This window comes from Neltuma alba, unplaced genomic scaffold (genome assembly GCF_004799145.2).
Source record: "Neltuma alba isolate B1F8T4 unplaced genomic scaffold, ASM479914v2 tig00011501_pilon, whole genome shotgun sequence".
In the NCBI taxonomy this organism is placed as follows: domain Eukaryota; kingdom Viridiplantae; phylum Streptophyta; class Magnoliopsida; order Fabales; family Fabaceae; genus Neltuma; species Neltuma alba.
The window spans coordinates 62,748-90,293 of NW_021636169.1; the positions used below are offsets into that span (position 1 = coordinate 62,748).

Below are 27,546 nucleotides of genomic sequence, written 5' to 3' on the forward strand. Positions count from 1 at the left end.
GGGAAGGAGGAAGGCAGAGAGAGAAGCAGTGGTTCTATGGGATTAGTCAACGTAGTAAAGCAATCTATGATAAACGCATTGAATAGATGATGAGATAGAATGGAAAAGAAAAGAGAGGAACTAAAAAAAAGCAAGCTTTGATTAAAGTGTATTATTGCGTTTCTTCAGTGTCATACAAGGGTTAAGCTGGCGTAAATCTCATACATTGTCAAACGCGATATCTTGTCCCTTAATCAAGCAGAGGTCCAAATATGGACACATAAACCAAAGCAACAATATTTTAAATAATTGCAAATAATAATTAATACCCTTTATCTTCTTTACTCTTTAATATATAAGAGCTGTTTGAGTAATTTAAGTTGATAACGCAATTCAACAACAAATGTAATATAAAATTCATAAAACACCCATAACATTATATTATATATCAATTTATTAATTAAGTAAAACAGTTTGGTCAATGCCTAGTTGTTTTGCCAGCAATGTCACTTGCCATACCCTAATGAGGTCCCAATTCAAGTCTAATGTTGACATGTTTGTGTACGTGTGTGTGGTTAATTGTATCAAACAAAAAAATAGTTCACGAAAAAATGATAAATATGATACGTAAAGTACAATAAAGTCTTATATTTATGATCGAATCTAACCATTCAATTAACCCTTATATTAAGAGTAAGAGAGAGTATTGTCTATATATATACTAATAGTGGTTAGGGAGGGATTCAATTCTTTCAGATAAGAGTTCAAACTTTCTATGTATAATAAATTTATAAATATTGTAATTCATTATTCATGATAAAAGTCCTTGAAAACAATGATCAATACCAAAAAAATATCTTCTAAAACCATTTAAAAGTATTGAGGCTGCAAGAAATAAATGCATCTAGAACATAGGTGAAATTAGAAGGAATTAATAAATCTTAAAAATAGAATGAAAAGAATAAACGTGTTTGCTTTCCCATTAGAGCTTGAAAATTGGTGGCCTATGATTGAATTTGAAAACAAAATAAAGAAGGCATGCAATGCAAGTTGGCTTCCTAATTGAATGAAATTAAAGGCTTTTTATAGTGTTGTGCGGGACCTATCAGGTGGAAGGATCCTGTGTGCGCCCCTCATTATGTTTCCCCCCACTAAAGAGCCTTCGGTAGGCCCTCGGTCCCCCTTTGTCGGCCACGTGTCATGTCCTTTGCCGTTGGTTACATCACCATGATGCGATCTCTCACTTGCTTTTGAGCCCCATCTCACCCTACCATATCCCTCTCTCTCTCCACAGCCAATTTCTCATCTTTCCATTTTGTGGAAAATATTGTAATTTTCAATTCATGCATTATTTCCTTCCCCGCCTTCCTTCGCTAACATTTTGCATTTGTCCTTAATTGCTCGAATCATATATATATATATATATATGGGTTAATTAATCCGCAAGTCCTTATAGTTTCAACGAATTTTGAATCAGGTCCCTATAGTTTTTTTTCTTTTTATTAGGTCCTTATACTTTTACCTTTTTTTAATTAGGTTCTTGTATTTATTTTTCTTTTAATTAAGTCCTTATAATTTCACTAAATTTTTAATCAGGTCCATGTAGTTTTAATTTTTATTTATTAATTAAATATAAGCTTAATTAAATAGATTAATACTGAAATATAAAATATTAATAATTAAATTAAATTAATAATTATGTAATAAAAAAGTAATAAAAGTAATTAATTCAGGAAAATTTTTTAGAACAATTAATTTTTTTGCTGAAAAAATTAAAATCATTATAATAATTCATTATCTTTAGAATATTATTGTTTATAAACTAATATTAAATAATATATACTATTTTATGTTTATATAATAGTACTATTAGAATTTATAAAATAAAGAATAAAAAATTCAAGAACTTAATTAAAAATAAGGTGAACTTATAAGGACTTGATAAAAAGAAAAATAAATACAAGGACCTAATTAAAAACAGGTGAAAGTATAAGGACCTGATAAAAAGAAAAAAAACTATAAGGGCCTAATTCAAAATTCATTGAAACTATAAGGATTTGCGGATTAATTATCCCTATATATATATATATATATATATAGACACACACACATATTGGCCACCATACAAACTTATTATATCCATATGTACATACATACCAGTAAGTGCATGCATGATATTCAGATATATGAGGAGAGCCATATTTTAAAACATACTTAATATAAAGTTTGCACAAAATTTAAAATGGTTGAAAATATATAACACTCATATCATATTAAAAAAATTAAAACAATTCTTCTCTCCTTTTTATTACTGTGTATATGTGTGTGTATGTGTATGCTCTAGTAATAAATTTATATAAAACCATGCTTATTATTACCAATATGATTTTATATATAAGATTCAGTATAATGTATGGGTCCCAACATTGATGTATTTAATATTTATTTATAATCTAAACTTTTTAAATTCTTTACAACACATGCCACACAAACTATTTTTTATAGGGATTTTTAGCAGCAAAAAAAAACAAAGAAATGAAAAATTGATAAAAAAATTCTTAAATAGAAAAGTATTTGTGCAAAATATTTGAAATTTTGTAATGGCTCAAGTGCAATTTTTTTTAACTGTGTGCAATCTATATTTTCCAAGCACTTTTATCCAATTAACTTTTTAACTGGGAGTTTTTTTAATCAATATTTAAAAAAATATTATAAAATGTACGATGATATTGGGGGGAAAAGGGCAAAAAATCGCGCGGAGTGGGGGATAGAAGACTGACTAGAGCCTAGTGATGATTTGGATTCCCTCGTGCGTCAATTGTTTTTGTCGCAAACAGGGGACCCACATGATTTTGTGTCAGAGAAGGGGAGACCCACCCACCACTCAATTCCTTCACTTCATACAAGATGTTCTAACTTCTATCATCTATTAATTCGTGGAAAGTTAGGCAACTAATTTAAATAAATTAAAAAATAATTAAATTAATTATTTATAATAAATAAATATTATTTTTTAAAATATTATTGCTAATTAAGTATATTGGCTAGCACTACAATTATTACGAGAACTATATTAAAAAAATAAATAAATATGAGAGACAAAGTGAATTAGAGTCTTATATTTAAAACTAAAATAAAAGCTAAACAAGTGTTTATATTAAGAACCAGATGTAGTATAAAGTTAAGTTACATTTAGTATCTCCAACTATTTTCTCATGTGCACCAGTATCTTAATATATTTTGTGGTACATCTAGTACTCTAAAATATTTTTTTTGATACGTCTAATACTGTGAAGTATTTTTTGATATATCAAGTCCCTCAAAGTACTTTTTTAGATGCATCCAACACTCAAATATATTTTTTGGTGCATTTAGTACTAAGGAAACAAAAAAAAAACTTCAAGGTATTAGATGCACTACAAGATACTTCGAAGTATTAGATGTACATAAAAAAAATAAATTTAAAATTTTGAATGCACCTTAACCCTATATTATATCATAGTAAATAAAATAAAATAAAAGTCTATTTTACTTTCTGAATTAGTGTTCGATGAAATTTGAAATGACTTAATATGAAAGATACATGGAGTGGTTGTAATTTTGATCCGATAAAACTAGTTCAAAAAAACTAGTCATCACAACTTACATTTGCACTAAATTTAAATGTACTATATTATTTCATTGGTCTTTGTGCTTGTTTGGAGCTACTTATTATAAACACATTTTACATAAAACAAAATAAAATTTTTCTCACACATTTATTTTGTATACCATAAATCATAATTACAAAACTGTTTTTAATTTAAAGGCTTTCAAGGTCGAATCCATTTTTCAAAGAAACCCAAAATTGAATAAGCTAGCATACATGAAGTCCTTTATATGTATGCATATGCATACATGCATATGATGCCTTTAATGCAAAGTTTCTCCCTTTCTAATGCCCTTCGTTGGAGCCTACATCCACACACACACACATGTATATACTACCTCCAGTCCTAATTATAAGACCCAGTTGACTAATTGAGGAGATTAAGAAAAGAAGTTAAATTAGTTATTTGTAATAAATAGGTATTGTCTTTCTTAAAATATCCTTACTAATCAATTATATTGGTTAGGACTACAATTATTAGAAGGACTATCTTGAAAAAAATGTATAAATATGAGAGACAAAATGGATTGTGGTCTTATATTTAGGACCAAAATAAAAGTAAAATAGGGTCTTATATTAAGAACCAGAGATAGTATATGTATATGACCAAACAAGTGAATATGATTAATGAAGCTTCGTGCGTTCCTTCCTATTGAATTAATGCTGTTAAGAAGGCGACACTCAAATTTTAGTAATCTTCTTATCCTAAACGAAAGAAACAGCTACTTTTGATTTTCAAATTTAGAAAGCTTAACGATTAAAAGAACATTTTGGTCTCTCTGATGATCGTAATCTGATGACCATCGTGAACACCAATGAGACATGATCATGCGATCTCGACCGACCATAGGAAGAGAAAGATCATTATCTTAAATTTCTTTTCATCACCAGCAGTGTCCATCATGAGATCTTGTTTTTTATTATTGTAATCTTAGGGCATCGTCCTTACTTACTCATATCTTCCTCAAGAAAGGTGATAAGATTTTGTGCCTTTTCATTAAGGTGGTCTTTCTTATTCTTCAGACTCATCAAACACCAACTTGCTTATATTGTGTTTTTTTTTAAATTCTATTTTTATGCTTTGCAGAGCTTTAATTTGATTGATGGATCTTTACCTTATTTAATTAGATTATATTTCGTTTTCCCTCCCTCATCACTTCATAATTAAATGTCGGTATGATGAGAATGCATGCTTTCAATACACACACACATATATATAATTAATTAATTCCCAAAGATGGCATCATCGTCAATAAGGATGTATCATTTATGCTTCAAGAATAATTAGATGTGTGTGTATTATATTTCATATTTTATACTGATATTCCCTCTATCACTAATTATAAGTTATCTTTAATGACTTCACACGCTATCCTTAAACATATACCTTATATCAGTTTTTTTTTTAATCACACATAGTGATGTGTGATTGGACCTTTTTTTTTTCATCACTGTAGCATAATAATAGATATACAGAAATTTGATGCAAATATTTTTTTTACTAACTACAGTTGACTCTTTATTTGAAAAATGAATCAAAATATTAAATTACATAAGGTTAAGTAAGTAATTTGCTTTATATTTTAGGAACATTTTTGGAATAATTGATGTCCTCTTACAGGGAAGTGAATTTATAATTAACTCACCTGCTGAAGTTTCTCTAATGAGGTTATATCTTCTGAGTACTTGTTTGGAGCTGCTTAATGTAGATACTTTCACGTAATGCATAAATCGAAATCAAACTTATCTTACATACTTACATTGTATTTTATTAATCATAATTGAAAAACTACTTTTAGAGACTCAAATTGCCAAACATACACCGAAGTGGGGATGGAGACCTCCCTCATAGTTGAAGCATCTTCTTGATTGTGCCGGAATTTCAATTTATACTGGCTGATATTTAATTTGATTGTCGGAAATGTTTTGTGTTTTTATTGTTTCTAGTTTTTGTTTTGTTTCAGACAGTGTTGTTTGATTTTATATTTATGCCTTTGCGCACACTCTGGATATCTTTCAATGATGGGACTACTTCCGATTCTTAATATTAAAACTAATTGTTTAATTTAAATCAGTTAAATTAGTTATTTGTTTAAAATGTATCTTGATTTTCTATATATAAGGACAAATAATACCCGGCCTTCATATGTAAAATCTATGCATTTAATTTTTTCTTATTTTAAAAAATCTACATATTCTAGATATTTTATTTGAATGTTTTAGATTAAAAATGTGAAAGAAAAGGAGAGGAAAAAAATAAAGTCTCCGTGGAGGACATATGAGAGAAAACAAAGATCATGTGCATGGCTTTCACTTTTTTCAATTCTCTCTCATTTCAAATTAAAAGCCAAAATAAGTGATTCAATGTATATGCACTCACATATATAGATATAAATATAAGTTAATAACTATGTGGGGTAGAAAATGTGACTCACTACCATTCTTCTTTCTTCTTTTTTGGTCCAATTTTTTTCTTTTCTTTTCTTTTTTTGACTAAGTTAGAAAGAGATGGTTAGTCGCTGCCTCTAACCTACTTCGTATAAAAGCTACAACACATTCTCGAGTCTATTTATTATAGTACTCCTCCGGTCTTTATTATAAGACCCAATTTGACTTTTTATTTGGTCCTAATTATAAGACCCAATCCATTTTGTCTCTTATATTTATGCATTTTTTTCCAAGATAATCCTTCTAATAATGATAGTTTTAGCCAATATACTTAATTAGCAAGGATATTTTAGGAATAACAACACTTATTTATTATAAATAACCAACTTAACTTACTTCCTTAATTTCCTCAAATAAGTCAATTGGGTCTTATAATTAGGACCGGAGGAGTAGTAGTGTTTTTGCAACTTGTGGTTAAAATTTCAGCTTCAATATAAAAGTGCATTATCAACATCGACAAGAAAATGACCAAACAATAACTTGATTATCCAACAACTTATTCAACTTTTTTAAAATAAAGGTTTTATTCAAATTATATAGAAAATTCCCTATTTTTTAAATTTTATTTACTTTAATGATAAGCTTTAGTGAATTAAATTTATGTAATTATATTGCTAGATGGGCATTTCCTCAACTATGCAAAAGATAATTAATTATTTTGCCTTCCATTGTTTATGAAATACAAGGAAAATAATGAAAAACAAAGAGAACAAATATGAATCAAACCTTTTCTTTTCTCCCTTTTTTCAAGTCAAAATAACTTTTTTTCTTTTTTACAAATCAAGGTCATTTCAATTTGGAAAAAAAAAATTTGGGAGGATACAGTTATAATAAAATTGATCTGCTTCAATAATTTATCATGTTAGGATGAAAAGAAATCATATATAATTTATTGGTGAGATAAAGAAAGAGAGATGGCAGTGAGAACAAGACATCACTTTCCAAAAAATGTTACTCGTACAACAAAGGAGAAGGCATAGATGAGATGGTTTATCTAATAAAGTGATGGCTACTTTGCTAAGTAGTCCTTATAATTGGCCATTTTTATATGCCTTATAAAAAGAAGTATTTTTCATTTCTCCCTCATCAAGGTTTTTTCCCCCTTTTGGCCCAAGTTCACAATAATTTCTTGTCTTTTATTTATTTCTGAATGATACAAGAATGGTCATATAATTTTCATTTTTGCACTTTATTTTGGGGGGGGGGGGACTCCTCTTTCGTTATTGATACCAGACATGCCATTAATCTACCTTAATGATTATCTTTTCCAAATTTGGGCAGTCAAGAAAGTAAAACACATCCTTTTTTATACAAGCATTGATAATTAACTAGCTTAAGAGGTCTACGTAGACATATGGAAAAACCAATATAAAGCAAAACCCAATCATAAGGCCTAAAACTAGCCCCGACAAAAATAATTAGTGCGGTAAAACTTCTGTGAATTAAACTCTTTCTTTTTTGCTGGTCAAAAAAAAAAAAACTCTTTCTTTTCAATGGTTAATTTATTTACAACACCTGAAGTCCCCCCCCCCCAAATAATGCTCAGTAACTAAAGTAATTTTTAATGCAATGTTGTCAATGAGCATCCTATATTTTAGGGTAATAAGTAGAAGAATATTTTAAGATGCAACTTAACCCTTCTCCCTTCTTTATAACCAATATAATGTTACAAGTTTGGAAGCATTTTTAATTCTACTATTAAAGCACTGTACATTATGTTTTTATGTGCTCTACGTGTAATAAATACCATAAGAATAATAATTTGCCATTCTCAGACTTAGTTTTTTTTTTTTTTGGTAAATATGCTTTTATTCGTTTGAATGGACTGTCTTACCAAATATTACCTGAGTAAATAATTTAATTCAGAAGGCTATTTTCCATAAATCAGGAATCAATCTTATTTTAATACTTACGTCTTTACTCATCCATTTCTTTATTATTACCATATTTCAATTCTCAGTAACATGTTTGGTCCAAAAAAAAAAAATCTCACAGTCACATTAACGTAGAACTCTAAAAACATTTCAATAGTTTTAATTTTTTAAAAAACTAATTACCAACAACAATTGATTCAAGTGATTTGGCTCTTATTTCACTTAAATAAAATCTCGAATTTTAACCAACAGGCTGTTGGTTGGAATGGTAAGCGACCTCACCCTGTAAGAAGGAAAATACAAATTCAAATATTAAAAAATCTATTTGTTGAAAGAGCTTTAACCTTAATATTTTTGGCCTAACAGAAACTAGTTTTAAATCCAAAATGACTTGAGGTACTCTGAATTATTAAAAAAAAAAACTCGAATTATAGCTTTTGTAGATATGTGATCTAACTGTAGATTTGATTAGTCAAACCCAATATATAAGTCATGGAAATTGATTAGTATTTAAAAATAGCTAATTAAATATAATTATATTTCCCAACAAAAATAAAAAAAGGGTAAAAGTGTATTTTTGGTTCATCAACTTTACATATAGTTTCATTTTTATCCATTAACTTTATAAAATATTTTTTTCAATCCTCTAATCTAAACATTATTAGTTTTATTAACAAAAATTAAACATATTTTTTCAATCCTCTAATCTAAACACTATTAGTTTTATTAACCAAAAATTAAATACCGAAATTGAAATTTTAAATATCAACAAAAAAATTATCATTTAAAATTAACGATAATAGAGGTAAGGAAAAAAAATTATATTTTATAAGAGTAAAGGACTGAATTAAAACATTTTATGAAATCAAAAAAATTAAGTATGCATTGTACCTTTAAAAAAACAAAAGAAAAAGAGACTCATGCGTTGCGATCAATATGCCTTTAGTTTGGAACATGCAACCATAGCGGGAAACGTGTTTTCGTAATGTTTGTACCAAAAACAAGAAACGCATTAACACCATCATGACACATTGTGCCCATTAACCCAATTTTTTTTTTTGAAAAAAAACAGAGAGAATATATTCCTCTTAGACTCACAACAATAACATTTTCTCATAATAATCAATCCTGCTGTATCTATATCTATATATATATATAGAGGTTCTCTGAAGAGGGTCTGAGTTAATATTGAGCTTGGATCCCACTAATAATGGAGAACCAAAGCATGAATGATCAGTTGATAGATAACTTAGAGTATTATGATTTTGATATTGACTATGGTTTTTTAAACGAAATCTTGAACAGTGAAACACAAGAGGACAACCAAATTGTTGATTCAAATTATTTTGACATTTCAGAGCTTGATGATCTTATTATTAGTGTTGATGATCAAAGAGGAGTTTCTAGTAATCATCACCAGAACAATGGAAAAGAAGTAGGATGGGTCAAAAGAAGAAAGTTCGAGAAAGGAACTGTGGAGTATGCTCTTTGGAAGCAAGAGATGAAGCTTAAGAACAGGGTCTCAGCAAGAAGATCAATAGAAAAGAAGGAGGTGATTGATTGATTGATTAATTAATTAATTAATTAGTTGGATCAATTATATTAAATGGGTTTTTGTTTTTATTTGATGAGATTTGAGTTTATTAATATTTAGTGATGGTCCTAATTATTATGATACAGGCTTATATGAGAGAACTTGAGGGGAAAATTCAAAGGCTGCGGGCAGAAAATGAATTTAGGAGAAGAGTTATGGAGGTAACTATTATTATTGTAGAGGAAAAAAGTAACCTTTTTTTTTTTTTTATCAAATACTACCTCCAATCCTAATTATAAGAGCTAGTTGACTAATTTGAGGAGATTAAGAAAAGAAATTAAGTTAGTTATTTGTAATAAATAAGTATTGTCTTTCTTAAAATATCCTTACTAATTAAATATATTGGTTAGAATTTTCATTGTTAGAAGAATTACCTTGGAAAAAAATTTATAAATATGAGAAACAAAATGGATTGGGTTCTTATATTTAGAACCAAAATAAAAGTCAAACAAGATCTTATGTTAAATACCGGAGGTAGTACTAATTAGCTAAATTCGGATACCATATTAGAAAGTTTTGTTGATCTTACAATTTTTCTTTTGACACAAGACATATATATGTAGTAACCATTCAACTAATATAACTGCAATTGTGTAGATTTTGCCAAATTCCAAACCGGCTGGTAGCTTAAGTGGATTAAGAAGAGCATTTTCCACATCTGATTTCTATGTCACTAACCAGGTACTTAATTACATTAATTAACAGAACCATATCTGCCTAGAAATTTTCAATGTTTCAAAATTTATTACGTAAAGCTTGAAACTGAGATGGATGTTTTTTCCTGAGATAATATTTTCAACCCAAAAAAATTGCTTTATCTTGCAGGTGGCTGCTGAGGAAGAGGTGGGCATGTATTTGTGAAGAACCATGACTCACCCAAAAAAAAAAAAATGAAATTATAGATATCTCTTTTATTTAAAGAATACTTGTTATTTTTTTAATTTACATTAAATCATGATTTGGTTGGAACATATGCACTCGCAAAATCCAAAAATGAGAAATTTACACGCCTGATTATGTGTTGGGTTGGGTCAAGCCCAATCAGAAGCCCAATATGCTTTTACGTTTTGGGTTAAGCCCAATATTCATATTCCTAGTCTAGCTCTTCATATCTATGGGTGAAGCGAGTTGCAGAACAGTTGGATTCTACGCAATTATTTTCTTTGGTTTTTCCTTGTTTGGTCTCTGAGAAATCAACCCCTTCTTCTTCCTTCTCTGCTCCTTTATTGGCTTCGCCTTCCTCTCTTTCTTTGGTTTCGTTTCCATAAGCGACAGCGACTCTCAGACTGGACGATTCTTTGTCGGAGAAAACGTTAAAGAGCCAAGGGTCGAAACTTGCAAGCGAATATTCCTGCACCACAAGCGGGGGAAAAATTCCTATGCCATGAATTATTGAATAAATATAAGTTTATGTGTGAACAGGTCAACAAATCAGAGTGGCGCAGCGGAAGCGTGGTGGGCCCATAACCCACAGGTCCCAGGATCGTAACCTGGCTCTGATATGGAGTGGCTTCCGAGGCTTTAATTTTTCGGACCGTTGGATATTGATCTCGTCTCATCGAACAGTGCTTATATTGCCACGTCGCATCTAGACATGCGTTGTGTCCTTCTTTAAACGGCACTTGCCTCTCGACACGTCACATCTGAGATTCTACTTACGCGTTGCCTTCGTCTTTAGTCTTACGATTTCATTTCTTTTCCAAGTAAAACAGGCAGCTTTTTTTTTTTTTTAGCCAAAACAAAAAATAACTATTTTCAGCAAAAAAATTATTTTAACAAAATTTTAAATCCCATATATATTTTTTTATTTTCCAAAAATAGTGGTGTATACATATTTTCTTAATTTTCAAATCATAAAATTATATCAGGCAAACCAAATCTGTTAAAACATAAGAAAAATGCTAAAGCAGCAGAATTAAAATTGCATAGAATCCAACAAAACAAGGAAAAAAATTCAAAAAGAATAAAAGAAGATTGCGATTTGCAAGGCAGAAGAAAGAAATTACACCATTCATAATCGATGAATAATGCCGCATCTTATAAACAAACAAACAACAAGCCTTATCCCATTAGGTGGGGTCGGCTACATGAATCACACGACGCCATCGTGCTCTGTCAACAACCCAATCCTTAGATATGTTGTTGATTAAGAGGTCTCGTTCAATGACCTCATTCAACATTCTTCTCGGTCTTCCCCTGCCTCTTTTTATGGGACTCCATCTTGTTTGATCCACCCTCCTTATCGGGGCCTCCAAAGGCCTTCTCTGCACATGTCCAAACCATCTTAAGCGATTTTCAACCATTTTCTCTTAGATAGGTGCCACATCGACTCTTGTCCTGATCTTTTCATTTCGAATCCTATCTTTTCTTATATGACCACACATCCATCTCAACATCCTCATTTCTGCTACTCCGACTTTGTCTCTTGTTTTCCCTTTATTGCCCAACATTCACTACCATACATCATAGCTGGTCTTATAGCAGTCCGATAAAATTTTCCTTTAAGTTTCTCAGGTACCTTCTTATCGCAAATAACTCCGGTAACTTTCCTCCACTTTAACCAGCCAGCTTGTATTCTATGAGAAATGTCTCCATCAATTTTCCCATCCTCCTGTATAATGGATCCTAGGTATTTAAACTTTGATACTTGAGGAATAATTTGCTCTCCCAATAATGCCGCATCTTATAAATTTGAGTTTTTACATAGATGGTTACAGAGAAACGGGAAAAACATTTTAACCCTGAGATGAAACTGCAAATGTGTGATTGAGGAGCTCCTAAAAGAAATGAAGAAAAGAATTTTGCTTGATGGCGTCCGAAGGCCTAAATGAATCATTTACAACAATCATTAGTGTATAACAAAGTACAATTAGTGTTACTTATTCAGTAATAATTACAGAGGCCAGAATATTTACTAGACACAACTCTGGCCAGCAAGCTGTCAACTTTTATCTGAAGAGTGACACTTAATGTACAGAATACCAAAAACGAGATCGATGCTGCTCCTGCAATCCCGAAGAACAAAATTGATGTATAACTAGTTAGTTGCAAGAGAGATGGGTAATCTCTCAAATAGAATTCTGGGTTGAAGAACAAAAGAATTGCATGGTCGAGATCAGAAAAATTCCCCTGCATAACAATCCCAGCAGATAAATCAAGTCCAGCTGATGGAGCGCAATCAAACAGACCGCTAAATCTGTCTGCTGCAGCATCATTAATCAAGTCCAAGCTGATGAAAGGAGAAAACTTTGTGCCTGACAGCAAGTATGGAGTGAAAATGCAGGAATATCAGCTTGCTCTCACCATTGTTCAGGGTCAGTCGACCAACCAAAGGATGGTTCATTCACTATTTCGCCAAGAACTCCTTCTCAGCTAGACTGAACATCACCCTCAGACGTTCTTGCAGTTTTGTTATGATGTTCTTTGTGATCCTTTTTGGACGCTTTGTGCTTTTTAGCCATTCAATTCCAAAGAATACCTGAACTCTGCATCCCTTTGCTTTCGGGGGTAAATCCTCTATTTGATAACGGAGGTGTAGCTGCAATACATTTCAACACATCACTCAATGGTGCAGGATAAGAAAAATAATCTGGGTAGACAACAAACATATACATAGAATGCTAGAAAACAAAGGCAGTATGAAGTTTTTTGTAATAAGGAACCGAAAGCAGGAAACAAGGTTAATCTGGATTCACCCACATTAAAATGGTCACCAAGAGGAATTCCATGAAGGTTCATAACCTCTTCCAGAAGCCAGCCCTTTCCATCCAAAAGGGGAGATCTTTGTTGTGTGCTTGTCACTGCACCACCAAACTGTGAAACATGCTTATCAAATCTGTAATATATGGCCCTCTCATAGACATCTCTGTTCTCTGATACCCAAGGGGTGTAGGAATAATTAAGACAGCCACAGTTCTCCATGACCTTACGATCTAACTCTCCTCCATTGAACAGCTCCATGCAGAAAGTGGCCTTAATTAACCAAATGAAAAGGATTACTGTGATGAGACAAACATCTGAAAAAGAAAATTAACTAGCAAACTATAGATAATTTAAAGAGTAGAGCAAGTATAAACCATACAGACAGATTACTGAATATATGTTCACGTGTGTGTGATGGGTGCGTGCGTGACTGTGTGTGTGTGTGAGAGGGAGGGAGGGAGGGAGGAGAGATTACAGGAACTGGAAGGGTACAAGAATAAACTTCAGACATGCTGACATCATCAAGGCCAAGGAATGTCCCGTTCTCTTCACTAGCGAGGCTTTTGTTCTCAGACTCTTCTTCAACCATCTGGACTTTCTGTTCAGGACTCAAAGATCTGGCCTTCCAGAGAGCCATGATTGTCCTATATCAGCACCATCAAGGTTTCTTAATAACATAGGATATCTCATACTTTTCTATTTCACCACTTACACCGTGTCATTATTACTTACTATTTCATAAAATACCAGCACTTATGGATACACAATTGTCAGAATTTGGATGGCCAAGATTTAACGTGCTGGGCGGCCATTAACATTTACACCAAATTATAAACATAAAAAGGGTTGTTGAGAAATATAACCCAAGTTGACATGAAAGGATAATCAAATAGTTAAATGGAAGACGAAAAGAATAATGCAAAGGAAACAAGTTCATAAAAAATCATGAAGTTTCCCACCTACCTGTGTGCTACGTTAAAAGACACAAAGGACTGAAAATGAAACTTCAGCCTGCCTTCATCATCTTGTGTTTTTGCCCCATGCCTTGCATCCATCCCTTTTCCTGGCCGAAGAGTTATAACAACTATTGGACTCCCCATTGAAGAAAAATTAGGGTCAATGACCTTGATGTCTTCAATGTCCTCCCAAAGAAAAAAGAATTTTGTCTTTTTTCCAAACAAATTTGCATGAAATCCAATTATTCTTGGTGATAGAAATAGGCGCCCCTACACAGAAACAAAGGCCACTTGTCATGATGATACTATAAAAGCACGTAGCAATTAAAGCATAATCAAAAGAACTCGCCATTTCAGCCAACATAATGTGCTTGATAACCCCACCTGCATGGGCATTTTTCTTTTCAAATGGCAGGTGAAATCATTGATGAGAAATTCCTCTGGTGGAAGCCCAAAGACTTTCTGAAAGGCTGAATTTGTTTGAGGCGACCGCAAATTAATCTGCAATTGGTTATAAAATATCAAGAATAAGCCAGAAAAAAGGTTGCCGAAACAGCAGAATGCGTGTGCGTGAGTGTATGAATATATCACTAATAAACAGAATGCCCGGACAACATGGCAAGAAGCATACCTTCTTCCCAACCTCTTTCTCCATTTTACTCAAATAATCTCTTACAACATTGCAACCTCTAGTGTTCTCCAAGAAAATTCTCAAATGCAGCTTGGACTGGTATGCCAGAGCCAATTTCCCTTCAAGAGGAACCCATATATCAGCGAGATCTGAAATATTTCTCTTTAGAAAATTGATTTCAGCACGTCCAAGAGATGCAGCTTGATCAAAAGGTCCATCAAAATCATAAACTTCCACCTCCAGCACAGAAGGAGGGTCATCCATTGCATCAAATTCAAATATTTCTGCAGACACAGATAATGTTCTTAACAAAAATAAAGCTATATTTTGCACAGTAATCCAGAATAATCACTATATTCATCCTTCATCCAGGTATTCAGAATATGAGTTACCAGCACAGATCATGATAAATGATAACATAATATTCACCATTCCATAGAGGATCAGATTTCTGAAACTTGATAGAACTGGTTCGTGTTTTCCCATTGCAAGTAAACACTATATAAGGATCAGAGAATCCACTTGAATCAACAGCCGCTAAATTGCTTCCTTCAATCAGGGCAACAGTCAGCAACCACCCATCTCCTTGTGCTTTAATTCCATGATCACTACCTATAATAGAGTTCCAAGAATAATCAAAATAAGAGAAAACATAAAAGACACTGACAATAAGTACACAAGTCCCAAACAAATATTCGACAAGAGAAAAACAAAATCATGGTCACTCTGATTAAAAAACCAACATTTGTTCAGAGAGATAATGAAAAGACAAATTGATCAAAATAGTGTCTGAAGGCTAACAAATCATCTGAATCAGGCAATTCAAGCAAGAAATGCCAAGTCCTGCCATTCTGGCAAGTCAAAGGCATTTGTTTCCATCAAGTCTAAGTGACCTAATGCAACCTCATAACTAACAACTAATTTTTTTTTTTTTAAATGAAATAGACCTGTGCATTTGGCTAATCAGGTACAATAGTGGAGTCTGGAGACCTTGCAACTGCACGTGGATATTTCTGTTCTGTTCTTTGGCTGCAAGAGAAGTCTCAAATTTCCCTTCCAGCTAGCATCTGTTATTTGGTTGTAAGAGAAGCATACTATCTGTGTCTTCTGGTGAGAAGTTTTCTATTCGCAAAATCTATATCTTTTTGTTTTTCTTTTGCCATAACTAAAGACATATATTAGACATATATATCATTTATATGATATATTTCAGGCTAATTTTCATTTTGTCCACGAATTGCATGATTCAAGCCAATTTTTTGATATACCTAATGATTTATAATCCAAAATCTAACTTTCCAATTCATAACTTGGATTGCAATTTGATAACTATGGTCCAGCATACATTATCATTTATACAGGTAATGGAACTTGTTATCATGCAACTAAAAGAATTTAACAATCATAAAAGGCATTCCATTTGCTCACACATCTGGTTCCTGTACTCAGCAAAAACAAATTCCTGGTTCCAATTCGTGCCAATAAAAAAGTGATTTTTACCAGTTTTCCCCCCTTTCAAAAGTAACGGTTCATTTCTAATGTTAATTTACACATATTCTATGCTTTCAAGCACCTTGTCCACATAACAAAATATCCCCCAACACCTGTTCTCTGTGTTTCTGAAGTTCCAAAACTAGTTGTTCTATCCTATGTAATGTAACTTGCCAATTTCAAATGGATGTTTTACAATTATTTTGACGATCAGTAACTTTGAATGTGTACTTCAAGGTCTTTCTCATTAAGAAGTGCAAATCTTTATAGAAGTAAGCTCTATTAGTATATTATTAGCACCTGCCTGGAGTAAAACACCATTTTCCACCAATGACTAATTGTCCTGCAACTTAAATATAACAGGTATAGGCTAATTTAGAAATTTAGTTTTGAGTAATTTATACAGGGCCTTCTTTGATGGAACCGCAGGGGCCATTTAGCCAAAGTATTCTCACTTTGTTTCAGTTTCTCTTCCCTTGTTTGTTTCTTTTTAACCTAACAGGACCTGATGTCATTGGACTTTTCACTCCTCTCTCTCTCTCTCTCTCTCTCTCTCGTTGACTTGTTTTAAGAACCAAAAGAATTTTCACAAGATATTACATTTCTTCCAATACTGTCAGATAATTAAATATAGCCAATACAATTCTCAAATTAAACATCACGAAAAAAGAAAGGAAGGCAATTGTGGAGTTACCATTTTGTGCTCTGGCCTGCATAAAGCGTGAAATTAAACCCAACAATCGTTCGCCTTGAAGAACTATGACAGCACAAACAACAAATTCACCAATTGAGTCTGGCAAGTCAAGCCCATCAAACTCAAGCCCTTGAACTTTACTGGGTGCAGCCATCCAAATGTGGACAAGAACATACAATACCATGAAAAATGTTAAGACAACAGTGAAATTGGCAAAAAACTGGACTGCCAGCTTCCAATCTGACGGGGGCTCTGCCTGTAGTGATGCCAAAACTTGTTCCTTATTGGAGCCAAGATCCTTTGAATCAACAGGTTTAACAGTCTGAGATAACAAATCTGCAAACTGATCATAGTTGTCCTTCACACCTTGACGAGCCCCATTTTCTATCATTGATTTCATCATGGTACTCTGTAAGAAATTCATTCGCCATGATATCACCAGATGTGAACACTGTTCTCCTGATGGCAATTCATGCCCAGGTGTAATTACAAAGAGCAATTCTACCCTAAAGGTGCTCCCATATGTAACATCTGGAGTGCTGACACTTGCTAGGACGGCAAAATTCTTTCCATCAGCTTTAATATATGTTTGGTCCTCAAACGCTTTGACAGCCTTGATTAATCTAGTGGGAGCCTTGATGTATGTAAGTGATCTTTTCAAGCTCTTGCCTTCATTCTCAAATTTCCAAGGTCCTACTTGGAGTTCTGTAGTGCCTTGGAAATCTGCCAATGTCTTGAGGAAATCTGAATCAGGTGAAAAAATTAACGTATTCAAGTCTTCTGGTGCAATGACATACAGTTGATCTATCAGCACTCCTCCAGGTAAATTGCTTGGAATTTCAGAGCCTTGATCTACGGACTGAATTTTTCCCATAACATCTTCAAAAGTTTCATTAGAGGACTGATCCTCAGTCTTGATCTCATCAACCTCATCTTTACTATTTTCGGATGAATCTGTGTCCACGCTTCTCTCAGGTACTGTTGAAGTGATATCAGAACTTTTATTGAACATTTGAGCAATTCGACCAGCTAATGATTTTTGGGTAAAGGATTTTTCATCCTTAGATGTTGTGGTTTCTTGAATTCTCTTTGGAGATGAGCATGAACTGCTGGTGAGAGATATTGAAGGTGATTCATTAGATGCATTCGATGGTTGATCACCACTACTATTTGAGTCGGAGGATGAATTATTCTGAGAAAAATATATGCTTAAACGAATCTCCCCTGTCCAGCAAACAACTGTCACAATCTGTGCAGCAAATTGCCCACAACATAAATGAAAGCTATAATTTATAATTTATCAAATTTGTTTCTACACTTAGTGAGCAAATTATATTCTCACAGGTCTTGGCTGCTTAAATTACATGAAATCAATATAACAAATCCACGACTTTAACTTAGCAATTAGGCAAGCAAGTAAAATTAGAAAGGAGAAATAGAAAGAACTGTGTCTAGTTCTCTGTAGATTTGTTATCTGATTCTTCAATAAAAATACGAGACGTATATAAAATTCATTGCAAGACCCAATTATGAAACGCTAAGCCTAAGCAAAATCATTGATATTTCCACAGGAGAAACTAATGCAAAAATATTAGAATAACTAAATTCCCTCCCAATATAAAATCAGCACCATAGCAAACAAGGTATAAGTCTTGCCATATAGCATACCACACTCCTTGTTCTTGGACTTCTTGCTTTTGGGCTGCAAAGAATACCAAGCAGTGCCAAGAGATTTAATCTCCTCTTCAAATACAAGTGAAACTGGCACTTTGAGCTGTCCCACGAAGTCATCATTGAAATACCTATCTTCATCCATTACAGAGAACTGCAGCTCCTCATTGAGATCATCAACCCGGAAACTAAATTCTTCATCCCACTTCGGATTCAAGCTCTTCTTGACCACTTTGGTCTTGAACTTCTGCCTTCCCAACTGTATCCTCACGTACGGATCACTTAACCCATTGGGATCAGTTGGCGGCAAATTCTTGGCCTCAATTACCCGAACTACAAGCTTCATTTTTCCAAGAATGGCAAATAAACCAGAATCCCAAAGCAAAATACGAACTTCAATCACCCTAAGAGATCAAAGCTAGTCCAGAAAGACCTCCCCAAGAAAAAAAGAACAGCGTATGCAGAAGAATATGATTAGGACTAGCGTACAGCAAATGAATGAAAGAATTGGAAGCACAACGCCCAGAAAGTGATCCCAAAATCAGAAAAAATTACAGAACTCAAGCGTAAAATCTTGACCTTGAATATACCAGAAAATGCAGCAGAAACTGCTGATCTGTGTTGTAATCAATTCAAGAAAGAACTATTCATTTCGGACTGAACAGTGGTGATAAAAAAAAAACTGAGGAACACGAAGAAAATTCATCAGTAAGGGAAACGATGGGAATTTGAAAGCGAGAAATTGCAAAGAAAATCAATGATTGAACCCAGGAACCTTACACAGAGACGTATTTAATGGAAAACAAACATAAAGACTGTAAATGGAAAACTTTGATGTCCGAAACGGGAAGAGAAGAAGAGGGAACGCAGATTTCAACTTCAAAAGTTCATGGACTTTTTTTTCCTTTCGCAGTGAAAGAAGCAGCCACTAGCCACCGCGTGTTCAATGTTTGACTATTTGACCCATTTTTAATCGTCTCACGGTTCTGACGCAACCACGGAGCCATATTATTATTTTTCTTAATTCTTTTTTTTAATATCAACAATAACTTAGTTGTAGAATGGATAATAAATAAATTTAAATAATTAAAATCTTTAGAACTTTGGTTATATAATATTAAATTTGTAAAATTAATTTACTAATGACAAAATAAGCGAGTTAAAGTTACCTTTTTCCCGATATGTTTAAAAACTTTGAAGGGGATACAAGCTTTATTATTTTAAAAAATAATTAATTAAAATGGTAATAACTTAATTAACTACGTGAGAGACCAAATCAATCAATTGCCAAAGTAAAAATCAGATGGGTGTATTTGCTAGAAATGTCAAAGTGGAAGAAGGTTAATTGTAATTACTCTACTAAGTTTGAAATAATCAATTATTAAAAAAAGAAAAATGCTCATAAAGAAAGCCAAACATTAAATGTAGTATGAATGGCATCGGTGGACTGATTCAAAGGCAAGAGAACTGGGCAATGAATTTTCAATTTTGAGATTGGAATGCAAGAATAATGAAAGAGCCATCTTTGATCTTTATTTAAATGGACCCCACAATAAAGATGTCACCCTCTTTTTGGGGCAAATGCAATCATGATCATTGCTTATATAAATATTTTTTGAGCCCTTTTTCATGTGTTTTGCAGTTATACTTTTGTTCTGGCCAAAAGAAAAGGTTATCCTTTTGTTTATCCTTAAAAATTAGTCATTCATTCTTTAACAGGTAAATTAATTAAATATAAACCTAGGTCTATAATATCATATATTAAAAGAACTGCAATTAATAGGAGTAATTTCAATGTAAATAATTAGGAGTTGTTTAAGGAAATCAATACATATTTTGATGGTAGCATGAAATTCCTGCCATCTGTTTTAATCAATTGATTGCAGTGAAATTTGTAATGTAAAATTATTCATGCTAGAAGCAATTTTTTTAAATCAGCCTCATAGCATATAAAATATATATATGCAATTAAAAACTAATTAATTTGAAGCTTTCATTTAACATGAACCCCATTTTTTTAATTTCTAAGATTGATCCCCAGTCTAATAGTTGGGATGTTTTGAGTGAAAACTAAATCATAGTTTTAAAATTTGAACCAAAAAAATAAATACAATACTCGCTAACAAGAACTTGGATTATCTACGAAGAAAAGAACCAGTCTTTTTAAGTAAAAACATAATTAATTATTCAAATGAGCAATTTAAAGTTATGCATATGATTCATTCACAAGTTTTTATCATTAATATTAATTAAAATAAATAAAAAAACCAAAATTTAAATTATGTAAGTTGATCAAATGGAAATGACTCATCATCTCTCACGAAACAAAGATTCAATTTATAAGCATGACTTGAAAACGTGGAGGAAATAAGAATGTCCTTAACTTGTGGTTGTAGGTGACCACATTCTGGAAAGCTAAAGCTTCCTCTAATTTGTTTTTGTATTTGAAGAAGCATATTTAAGTTAAAAAAAGTTAGGAAAGGAGAATAATAATTAGGGATCCAATAAATAAATAAAATAAATATTAGAATAAAAAAATTTTCAGTTTTGAATATGAAAAGTATGAGTACTGAAATATGAAAATTAAAATTTAAGTAATGCTCAGATGCTGATTAATGTTAGGTCAAGAAATTGTTAAGTAGGGACATGGGTATTAGTTCCTTCATAGTTCATACGGTCAATTGCAGCATCATAGAAGCTTCGCCAAGATAAAAATTCAGTTTTAAGGAATAAAGGACCGCAGAAAAATCAAAAGATTTTTTTAAGGTAATAAAGTTCTTACTCATGTGTGAAGAATGCTCATGTTGATTTGTGGATGTATTATTCTTTTTTTATTTTGATACCTTTAAATTTTTAAATAATGAAAAAAATATTTTGTCCTCAATTTGGAAACAGTTATTTAAATGCGTAAAATGAAAGTAAGACTTGAAACAAATAAATACAAATAATTTTTTTTATGGAATTGATTATTTTGACCAAGTCCAAATAGAATTGAATTTGAGGGACAGGCAAGTGGCAAATTGTACATTATATGCTGTCTTTGAATTGAATTGAGGCGCAGACAAAAATATTTACGCCGAAATGGTTATAAGTAATTTACCTAAACATGAAAAAAGTTTAACTTAAAAATTTTAAATTGTTATCCGAGGATTCTGCGGTCTACGTGTTTATTTACTGCTTCTTTTAGATATGGAGGTACTACTTTATTTGTATCTGTTAGATTGCTTTTTCATTTGTAACTTTTGTCTGTTTTAATGTTCTAGTGATTCAATTAACAAAAAAATTAACTCTGAAGTCTAAATTTTAAACATAAATTGGTGACATGGGATCTGAAATCTGACCCATTATTTTCTTTTAAAAATTATATATGCAAATATTAAATCACAGTTACATCAAATTTTTTAATGACAAAAAAGTCGAAAACATATTGTAGTTAATATGATTCATTGCACTCATCATATTATATTGTTCTTACTAATTCATCTTTTCTGAATGAATTGTTTAAATCCCTTGACAAATTGGATTGATCCACTGCGCCTTTTTTTTTCTTTTTTCAAATAGAACTATATCTAATTTGAATTACATGACAGGAAAGAAAAGCAAAAAAAAAAAAAACAAGAAGGTGAGCGGATTCCTCTAAAGTTTTAAACAATATTTAACAGACATTTACTTTTTTATTTTTATATTACTTTGGTGGTGAGGCAGCTTTTTAACAGTACCTCACCGCGCACCCTAATAGAAAACATTGGCCTGGAAGATAAGCAAGACACCGCCCCAAAAACAAATCTGAAAAAAAATCAGAGAAATTCATTGATAGCTAGATAGGTGCTATTGGAAAGTGTACAGAACAAAATACAAGAAGATCAATCTTTAATGAACTAGAAAAATTCCAGCTTGAAAACATGATAAAAAGCTTCGCAATCCATTTTGCAGCCTGCACCTTTTTCCTCAGCCTTAGCTTTGCATTCCAGTGTCTTTTATTTCTGCCTCTTGTATATCTTAGCCAAGAAGGACTTCAACACTGCTTGAACAGCTTTATTGGGACGAGCTTCAATGGAAGATACAAGCTTCTCATAGCTCTTGCTCTCATACTCCGCAAATACACCCTGTTGGTTTGGAATTCAGTGAATGAACCATAATAAATACAGCCTTCAGTCTTAAATATAAAATCTAGTTTGCAATGCAATCTTATATTTAGGACCAGAGGTAGTAGCTTGTAATAAAACTTAAGATTGAACTCCAGCATCTTAGACCACTTGAAAACTTTGACACTACTATGTCAAATGCCCGTAAATAGTTTTAGTGTGCCCTTTGATGACGATGGAAGCATGGCTTTCTTGTGTTTATCTTCCATTTTAATTGACCGTCATGATTTTTCTGTCTACTTTTGCCATGAAGGTCATCTTTTATGTCTTGGTACGCAAAAATATATTTTATCAAGGATTCCGTTTTCTACTAAATTATAATGACCGTGCATAATGGATGAAGCTTAAACCTGGAGATCAAGCTCTTTGTATAGGGCCTTCACTTTAGCAACGTTTGCAGGATCAGGCTTCCCATAGTTCTCCTGAGAATCACAAACAGTAATAGTCAGATTTGTCCCATGCCCCCTCTCGCCCCCCCCCCCCCCCCAGTTTATCATGAGAAAGAAGGAAACTATAATTCACAATAATATGGCTTCTTACATATAACACTTTCTTTTGTTCTTCATTGCTAAGTTCCAATGCTTTCACAACCAACCAAGAGCATTTGAAATCTTCAATATCTGTGCCTATCTGGCGCCATTGATGACTTGAATGAGAAATCCAATTTGAAGATTAAGAACAGATTGATCATTCTCAGTAACTATGATACCCACCTTTCCAATTGTTTCTGGATCACCAAAGCAATCCAAATAATCATCCTGAAAAAGAAAAAGAAGGGGAGAGGGGTAAAAACTGGAAGCTTACAGCTTTTGACATGGGGGTCGTGATAATAGTTGTACAACACATCAAGAGAGATGTAAAAAGTGAACATGCCACTTGCTCATTGACAAATAATGCTTTTGTGACCCGTCTTAATCGTGATTGTGTTAATTCCAGAGATGGGGGGTTTCCAATTTTCTACTAAATATTACCTGCACTTGGAAGTAGATTCCCATATCAACAAGGATGTTCTTTACATCAATGTGGTTATCCAGATTCTCACCAGCCATGAGCAGTGCACATCCGACCTGAGAAGATATATGATTGATCAACACAAGATCAGATATACCATAGTCGATAAAAAGAGGGGACAATACGAAAACATTTATCTCAAAAATGCATCACATTGAACAAAATAAGTTGACAATCCCATACAGAATCAACGTTTTCTAATTGTCAGCATATTTTCTTGTTAGATCAGGGAAGACAACATTCTAATAGTCTGATACAGCACAAAATAGAGCAACTGATTACGATTGGCATCTCATATGAAATACAGCAACAAACAAACCTAGATTAACACAGTTGTGGGAAGGGCTTATACTTACTGGAAGGTAAAATGAGTAATATGCAGTCTTGTACTGAACAATGCGGCGGTGACTGCACAAAACTTCTATTCGTTAATTACTCAAACACTGAACCAGGTGATTGAAAAGGAACGAAAGCAGAAAATATAATATTGCATCAAAAGGTAGAGCAGTGTCAGAGGATAAATACTAGTAACACGCAAAAATGGATCCATAGCATTTTCCCAAGCAGTGCCAATACTAATAACGTGTGATCTGGGTTAAGGGTAGCAGAAAATAGCACTAGAAATTAACCATTGCCAGGGAACAAGGATTTTCAACAGGAAAACTCATAATTATCTTGAGCAGTACTAATACACAAGTAAGCTCAGGGATGGCAGGATTAAGCATATCTCTGTCATGTCACTGGAACATCCAATCACTTCATAGAATAGCATAGATATTTAACTTAGAGGCAGATATCCATTTTGTGGAGTCATTCCTTCCACCTTTCTTTTACAGCAATTGATTTCAATCTAGAAAGGAAATGGCATAGTTCTCCTATTTAATCAGAACTTTCTCTCACTGTAGCTGCATATGAGCTGGCCTTTCCAATTATTTTTTTTTCAGTTTTCTAGTGGTACTCACAGTGATAATGTGTACTTTGACAGGTCCTTTTCTCCTTCAAGGGTAGTGATTAAATCAATCATCTGTCCGGAAGCAGTCTGAAATTCAACCTATAGAAAGAACACGTATCAAGTTTTAGCTTATTAATAATATATTATGAAAAAAAATCATTTAACTTAGAAGTGTGGATAACCTCATTGAACAAATCAAGAAGATCCACATAGTACGGCTTTCCCTTGAAGTGCTTTTTAAGGATTCTTGAAATATGATTTCGTAGTAGAACCCCATCGTTTGCTGCAATCAAGCCAACCTGTGTCATATAGTAAGGAGGAGTCAGGTGCTTTAACAGCTATGAAAATAACAAAACTAACTTCACGACCTATGCTTACTGTTGCTACAAACCTTGGGTACCCTAAACCAGCATGGATGACCACGCCGTGTATGAGAGTTATCCATGATATCGTCAAGAACAAGAAAATATGCCTGGAGCTGCAAAAGTCATCAACAGCATGTGATGAAATTCCTCCACAACATCACATGATCTCAATATATTCTTTAGTGGTTAGAACAAAAAACAAAGAAGAAGAACAAGATAAAATGCATTCTGGTATCTTGTGGTTCAGAAGCTAGCATTCAAGTGGCAAAAGGTTTAAACTATTAGAATATTAATACCTTGTGATATCAAGATTCATAAAAATTTGCCCTAAATTTTAAATTTTATCATAGATACCTAGTTTTTCTGTGCATTGAAGAATAGGAACAAGAATTATAAACAAGGGAAAAAAAACAAGAAATTATAAATTTTTCAATTGCCATACCCATTCAATACACCAGCCAAGAGCGCTAGCGAGGAAAAATTCCTCTTCACCTAACTCTTCACCTTTTAACAGTCTGTAGCTGTCAATAACGGATAGTCCACGGTTCAGCTTACCTGTAATGTAAGTTATAATCACGTTTAGATGAATAAGATTTCTCTTTCCAAAATAATTCGTGGATACACCCCGTTCTTCTCCTAGTTCTTTATAATTATAATAAACTGATAAGTTCTTCATCACAAATTTAAAAGAAATTCTCGAGTCTCACCTCCAGGCACATTGTAGTCCAGCATCTGTAATAAGTTAGAGTACATAGCACGGTAAGGGCAGGACCAAAGATATATAAGCATATTCAATAAAATTGTAACTACTTTTGGCAATTCATTTGTGCATAAATTTGCAAATGTTTCACACATACAGAGGGGAGGTAGGGAAAATGATCGGCAAACGTTAAATATACAAGATAGCACTAAAAAGCAGAACCACGAAGAAGTTTCTACATGAAACAAAACTGTTGTCTAGAGCACTTTGCCAGTAACAGCAGAAGGTGTAGATCAAACAAAGGATGAAAGCTATCACTAAAGAATTCAATTGTTATAATAATTCCTCACTCTAGCCCCGACACAGTATGATTCAAGTGCTAACAAAACACGCTAGATGAAATCCACGCACAATAAAATATATATCACAAATCTCACTTGAAATGAATAGACTAGAATTTTCAAATTACCGCAGCTTACGTGTACAGTGATTCAAGTCATTTCACTTCCATAGAAGGTTAGGTGGCTTAGTAGCACAGCTAATTATTGTTATAAATTTTACAGTGTTTAATAGCGTGAAGCACAAAAAAAGAACCCACTCAAACTTCCGAAAGTCGTCTTGACATCATAATGAAACCCACTGTCCTCATCTTGATTACCAATAGAGCCATATAAATATCTACCCCGCAATTCTCTGTTACGCAATTTTTCCCACTTTAAAGTGCAGATAATATTATATAATAGTTGCAACCATTTGGACATGAGGTCTCTTTACTTGAACAAGCTTTGCAGAATTGCAATATCCCGTCAACCTTAAACTAATCTCATAGCCCCATTCTAAAACTACGAGAACGCATCTTCTTGCACTGAAAATTTGAACTCCTCGCCAACACAGAAACTGCTTCAAAACCATTTTATCTTATCTTATCCCAACTTAAGAAAGGGGGAAAAAAAACAAAAGGAAAGATCTCGTCATCAGCAAGCTGGAGAACCATACCAAGCAAGACAAGCGCCCGAGTCTCAAGGCGGAGGCGGGAAGCGCCCGACAGAGCAAATAAAGGCCATGAAACAAGATGCTAGTGAACTACGTGATTATAGCAAGAAAGTAACGTACCCGATCGACCCAATTGGTAGCCTCATCGGAGAACTCGAATGCAGGATCGTTGAGTAGTTCCGATTTCAGAACTGAGTATACTTGCAAGAATTTGGACTTTAGATCTGACATTAGCACAAGCTCCGAAGAATACTAACACAGTGAAGAGAAGAGAAGAGGACAGAGGAAAGGCTATGGAAATGGGAAGCTGCCTAAAACGCTTTTTATATTACCATCGAGGGAAACGAGGAGAGAGATTCCCATTGTTGCGCAGAGCCACGGTCAAGGCTTTTTCATGTGAAGAGCGTGAAATTAACGAAAAATAAAAATTCTTTGTTTTGTAATGACTAAAATGCCTACTGGGTTTGTTCGTGAAGTCAAAATAATTAAACAAATAACTGATATTTTATCGAAATTATAAAGATAAATTTATTCAAAAAAATGAATTTTTAGAAAATATTAATGAAAAATATTATTTTTTATTTTTTTTGAAAAAAGTATTAACTTTGAAGGTCATGTTTTAGGAAAATTAGAATGTAAGAAAATAAAACCAGCAAATTTACATTATTTTTTTATTCCGTATGAAAATTTG

General features: G+C 32.9%; 2 protein-coding genes and 1 non-coding gene across 4 annotated transcripts; 1 reads left to right on the forward strand and 2 right to left on the reverse strand.

The window, feature by feature from the left end:
* The first annotated feature begins 10,974 nt into the window (after window positions 1–10,974).
* On the forward strand, window positions 10,975–11,046 carry TRNAM-CAU (transfer RNA methionine (anticodon CAU)). The gene has a single exon. It is a non-coding gene; the product is annotated as a tRNA-Met (tRNA).
* Window positions 11,047–12,329: 1,283 nt separating this feature from the next.
* Window positions 12,330–19,566, reverse strand: LOC114714420 (C2 and GRAM domain-containing protein At1g03370). Of its 2 annotated transcripts, XM_028899160.1 has the most exons (10): window positions 18,687–19,035; window positions 17,019–18,242; window positions 15,263–15,445; window positions 14,834–15,117; window positions 14,587–14,703; window positions 14,210–14,472; window positions 13,722–13,890; window positions 13,244–13,516; window positions 12,848–13,082; window positions 12,330–12,673 (listed from the first exon to the last, which is right to left on the reverse strand). In XM_028899160.1, the coding sequence occupies exons 1-9, from the start codon at window positions 19,033–19,035 to the stop codon at window positions 12,891–12,893; spliced, it is 3,054 nt and encodes a 1,017-aa protein (XP_028754993.1). In that variant the 3' UTR covers window positions 12,330–12,673; window positions 12,848–12,890. The 2 variants fall into 2 exon arrangements, with proteins under 2 accessions (XP_028754993.1, XP_028754994.1); XM_028899161.1 differs by having other exon boundaries at window positions 12,330–13,082; window positions 14,834–14,952; window positions 18,687–19,566.
* A 2,927-nt stretch (window positions 19,567–22,493) lies between these two features.
* On the reverse strand, window positions 22,494–27,190 carry LOC114714379 (farnesyl pyrophosphate synthase 1). Its single transcript, XM_028899114.1, has 12 exons — window positions 26,976–27,190; window positions 25,870–25,894; window positions 25,605–25,717; window positions 25,189–25,275; window positions 24,980–25,096; window positions 24,808–24,896; window positions 24,202–24,253; window positions 23,806–23,901; window positions 23,548–23,592; window positions 23,375–23,464; window positions 23,185–23,256; window positions 22,494–22,795 (listed from the first exon to the last, which is right to left on the reverse strand). The coding sequence occupies exons 1-12, from the start codon at window positions 27,084–27,086 to the stop codon at window positions 22,667–22,669; spliced, it is 1,026 nt and encodes a 341-aa protein (XP_028754947.1). The 5' UTR covers window positions 27,087–27,190; the 3' UTR covers window positions 22,494–22,666.
* Between the last annotated feature and the right edge of the window lie 356 nt (window positions 27,191–27,546).

Excerpts from the sequence above, each read along its gene's own strand:
- LOC114714420 (XM_028899160.1), bottom strand. The coding sequence starts at position 19,035 with ATGAAGCTTGTAGTTCGGGTAATTGAGGCCAAGAATTTGCCGCCAACT. Across the intron at positions 13,517-13,721 it reads CTTGTACCCTTCCAGTTCCT|GCCACTTTCTGCATGGAGCT; the intron begins GTAATCTCTCCT and ends TGGTTAATTAAG. Across the intron at positions 13,083-13,243 it reads CTCTTGGTGACCATTTTAAT|CTACACCTCCGTTATCAAAT; the intron begins GTGGGTGAATCC and ends AATGTATTGCAG.
- LOC114714379 (XM_028899114.1), bottom strand. The coding sequence starts at position 27,086 with ATGTCAGATCTAAAGTCCAAATTCTTGCAAGTATACTCAGTTCTGAAA. Across the intron at positions 25,718-25,869 it reads GGACTACAATGTGCCTGGAG|GTAAGCTGAACCGTGGACTA; the intron begins GTGAGACTCGAG and ends CTTACATTACAG. Across the intron at positions 23,257-23,374 it reads AACAAAAGAAAGTGTTATAT|GAGAACTATGGGAAGCCTGA; the intron begins GTAAGAAGCCAT and ends TGTGATTCTCAG.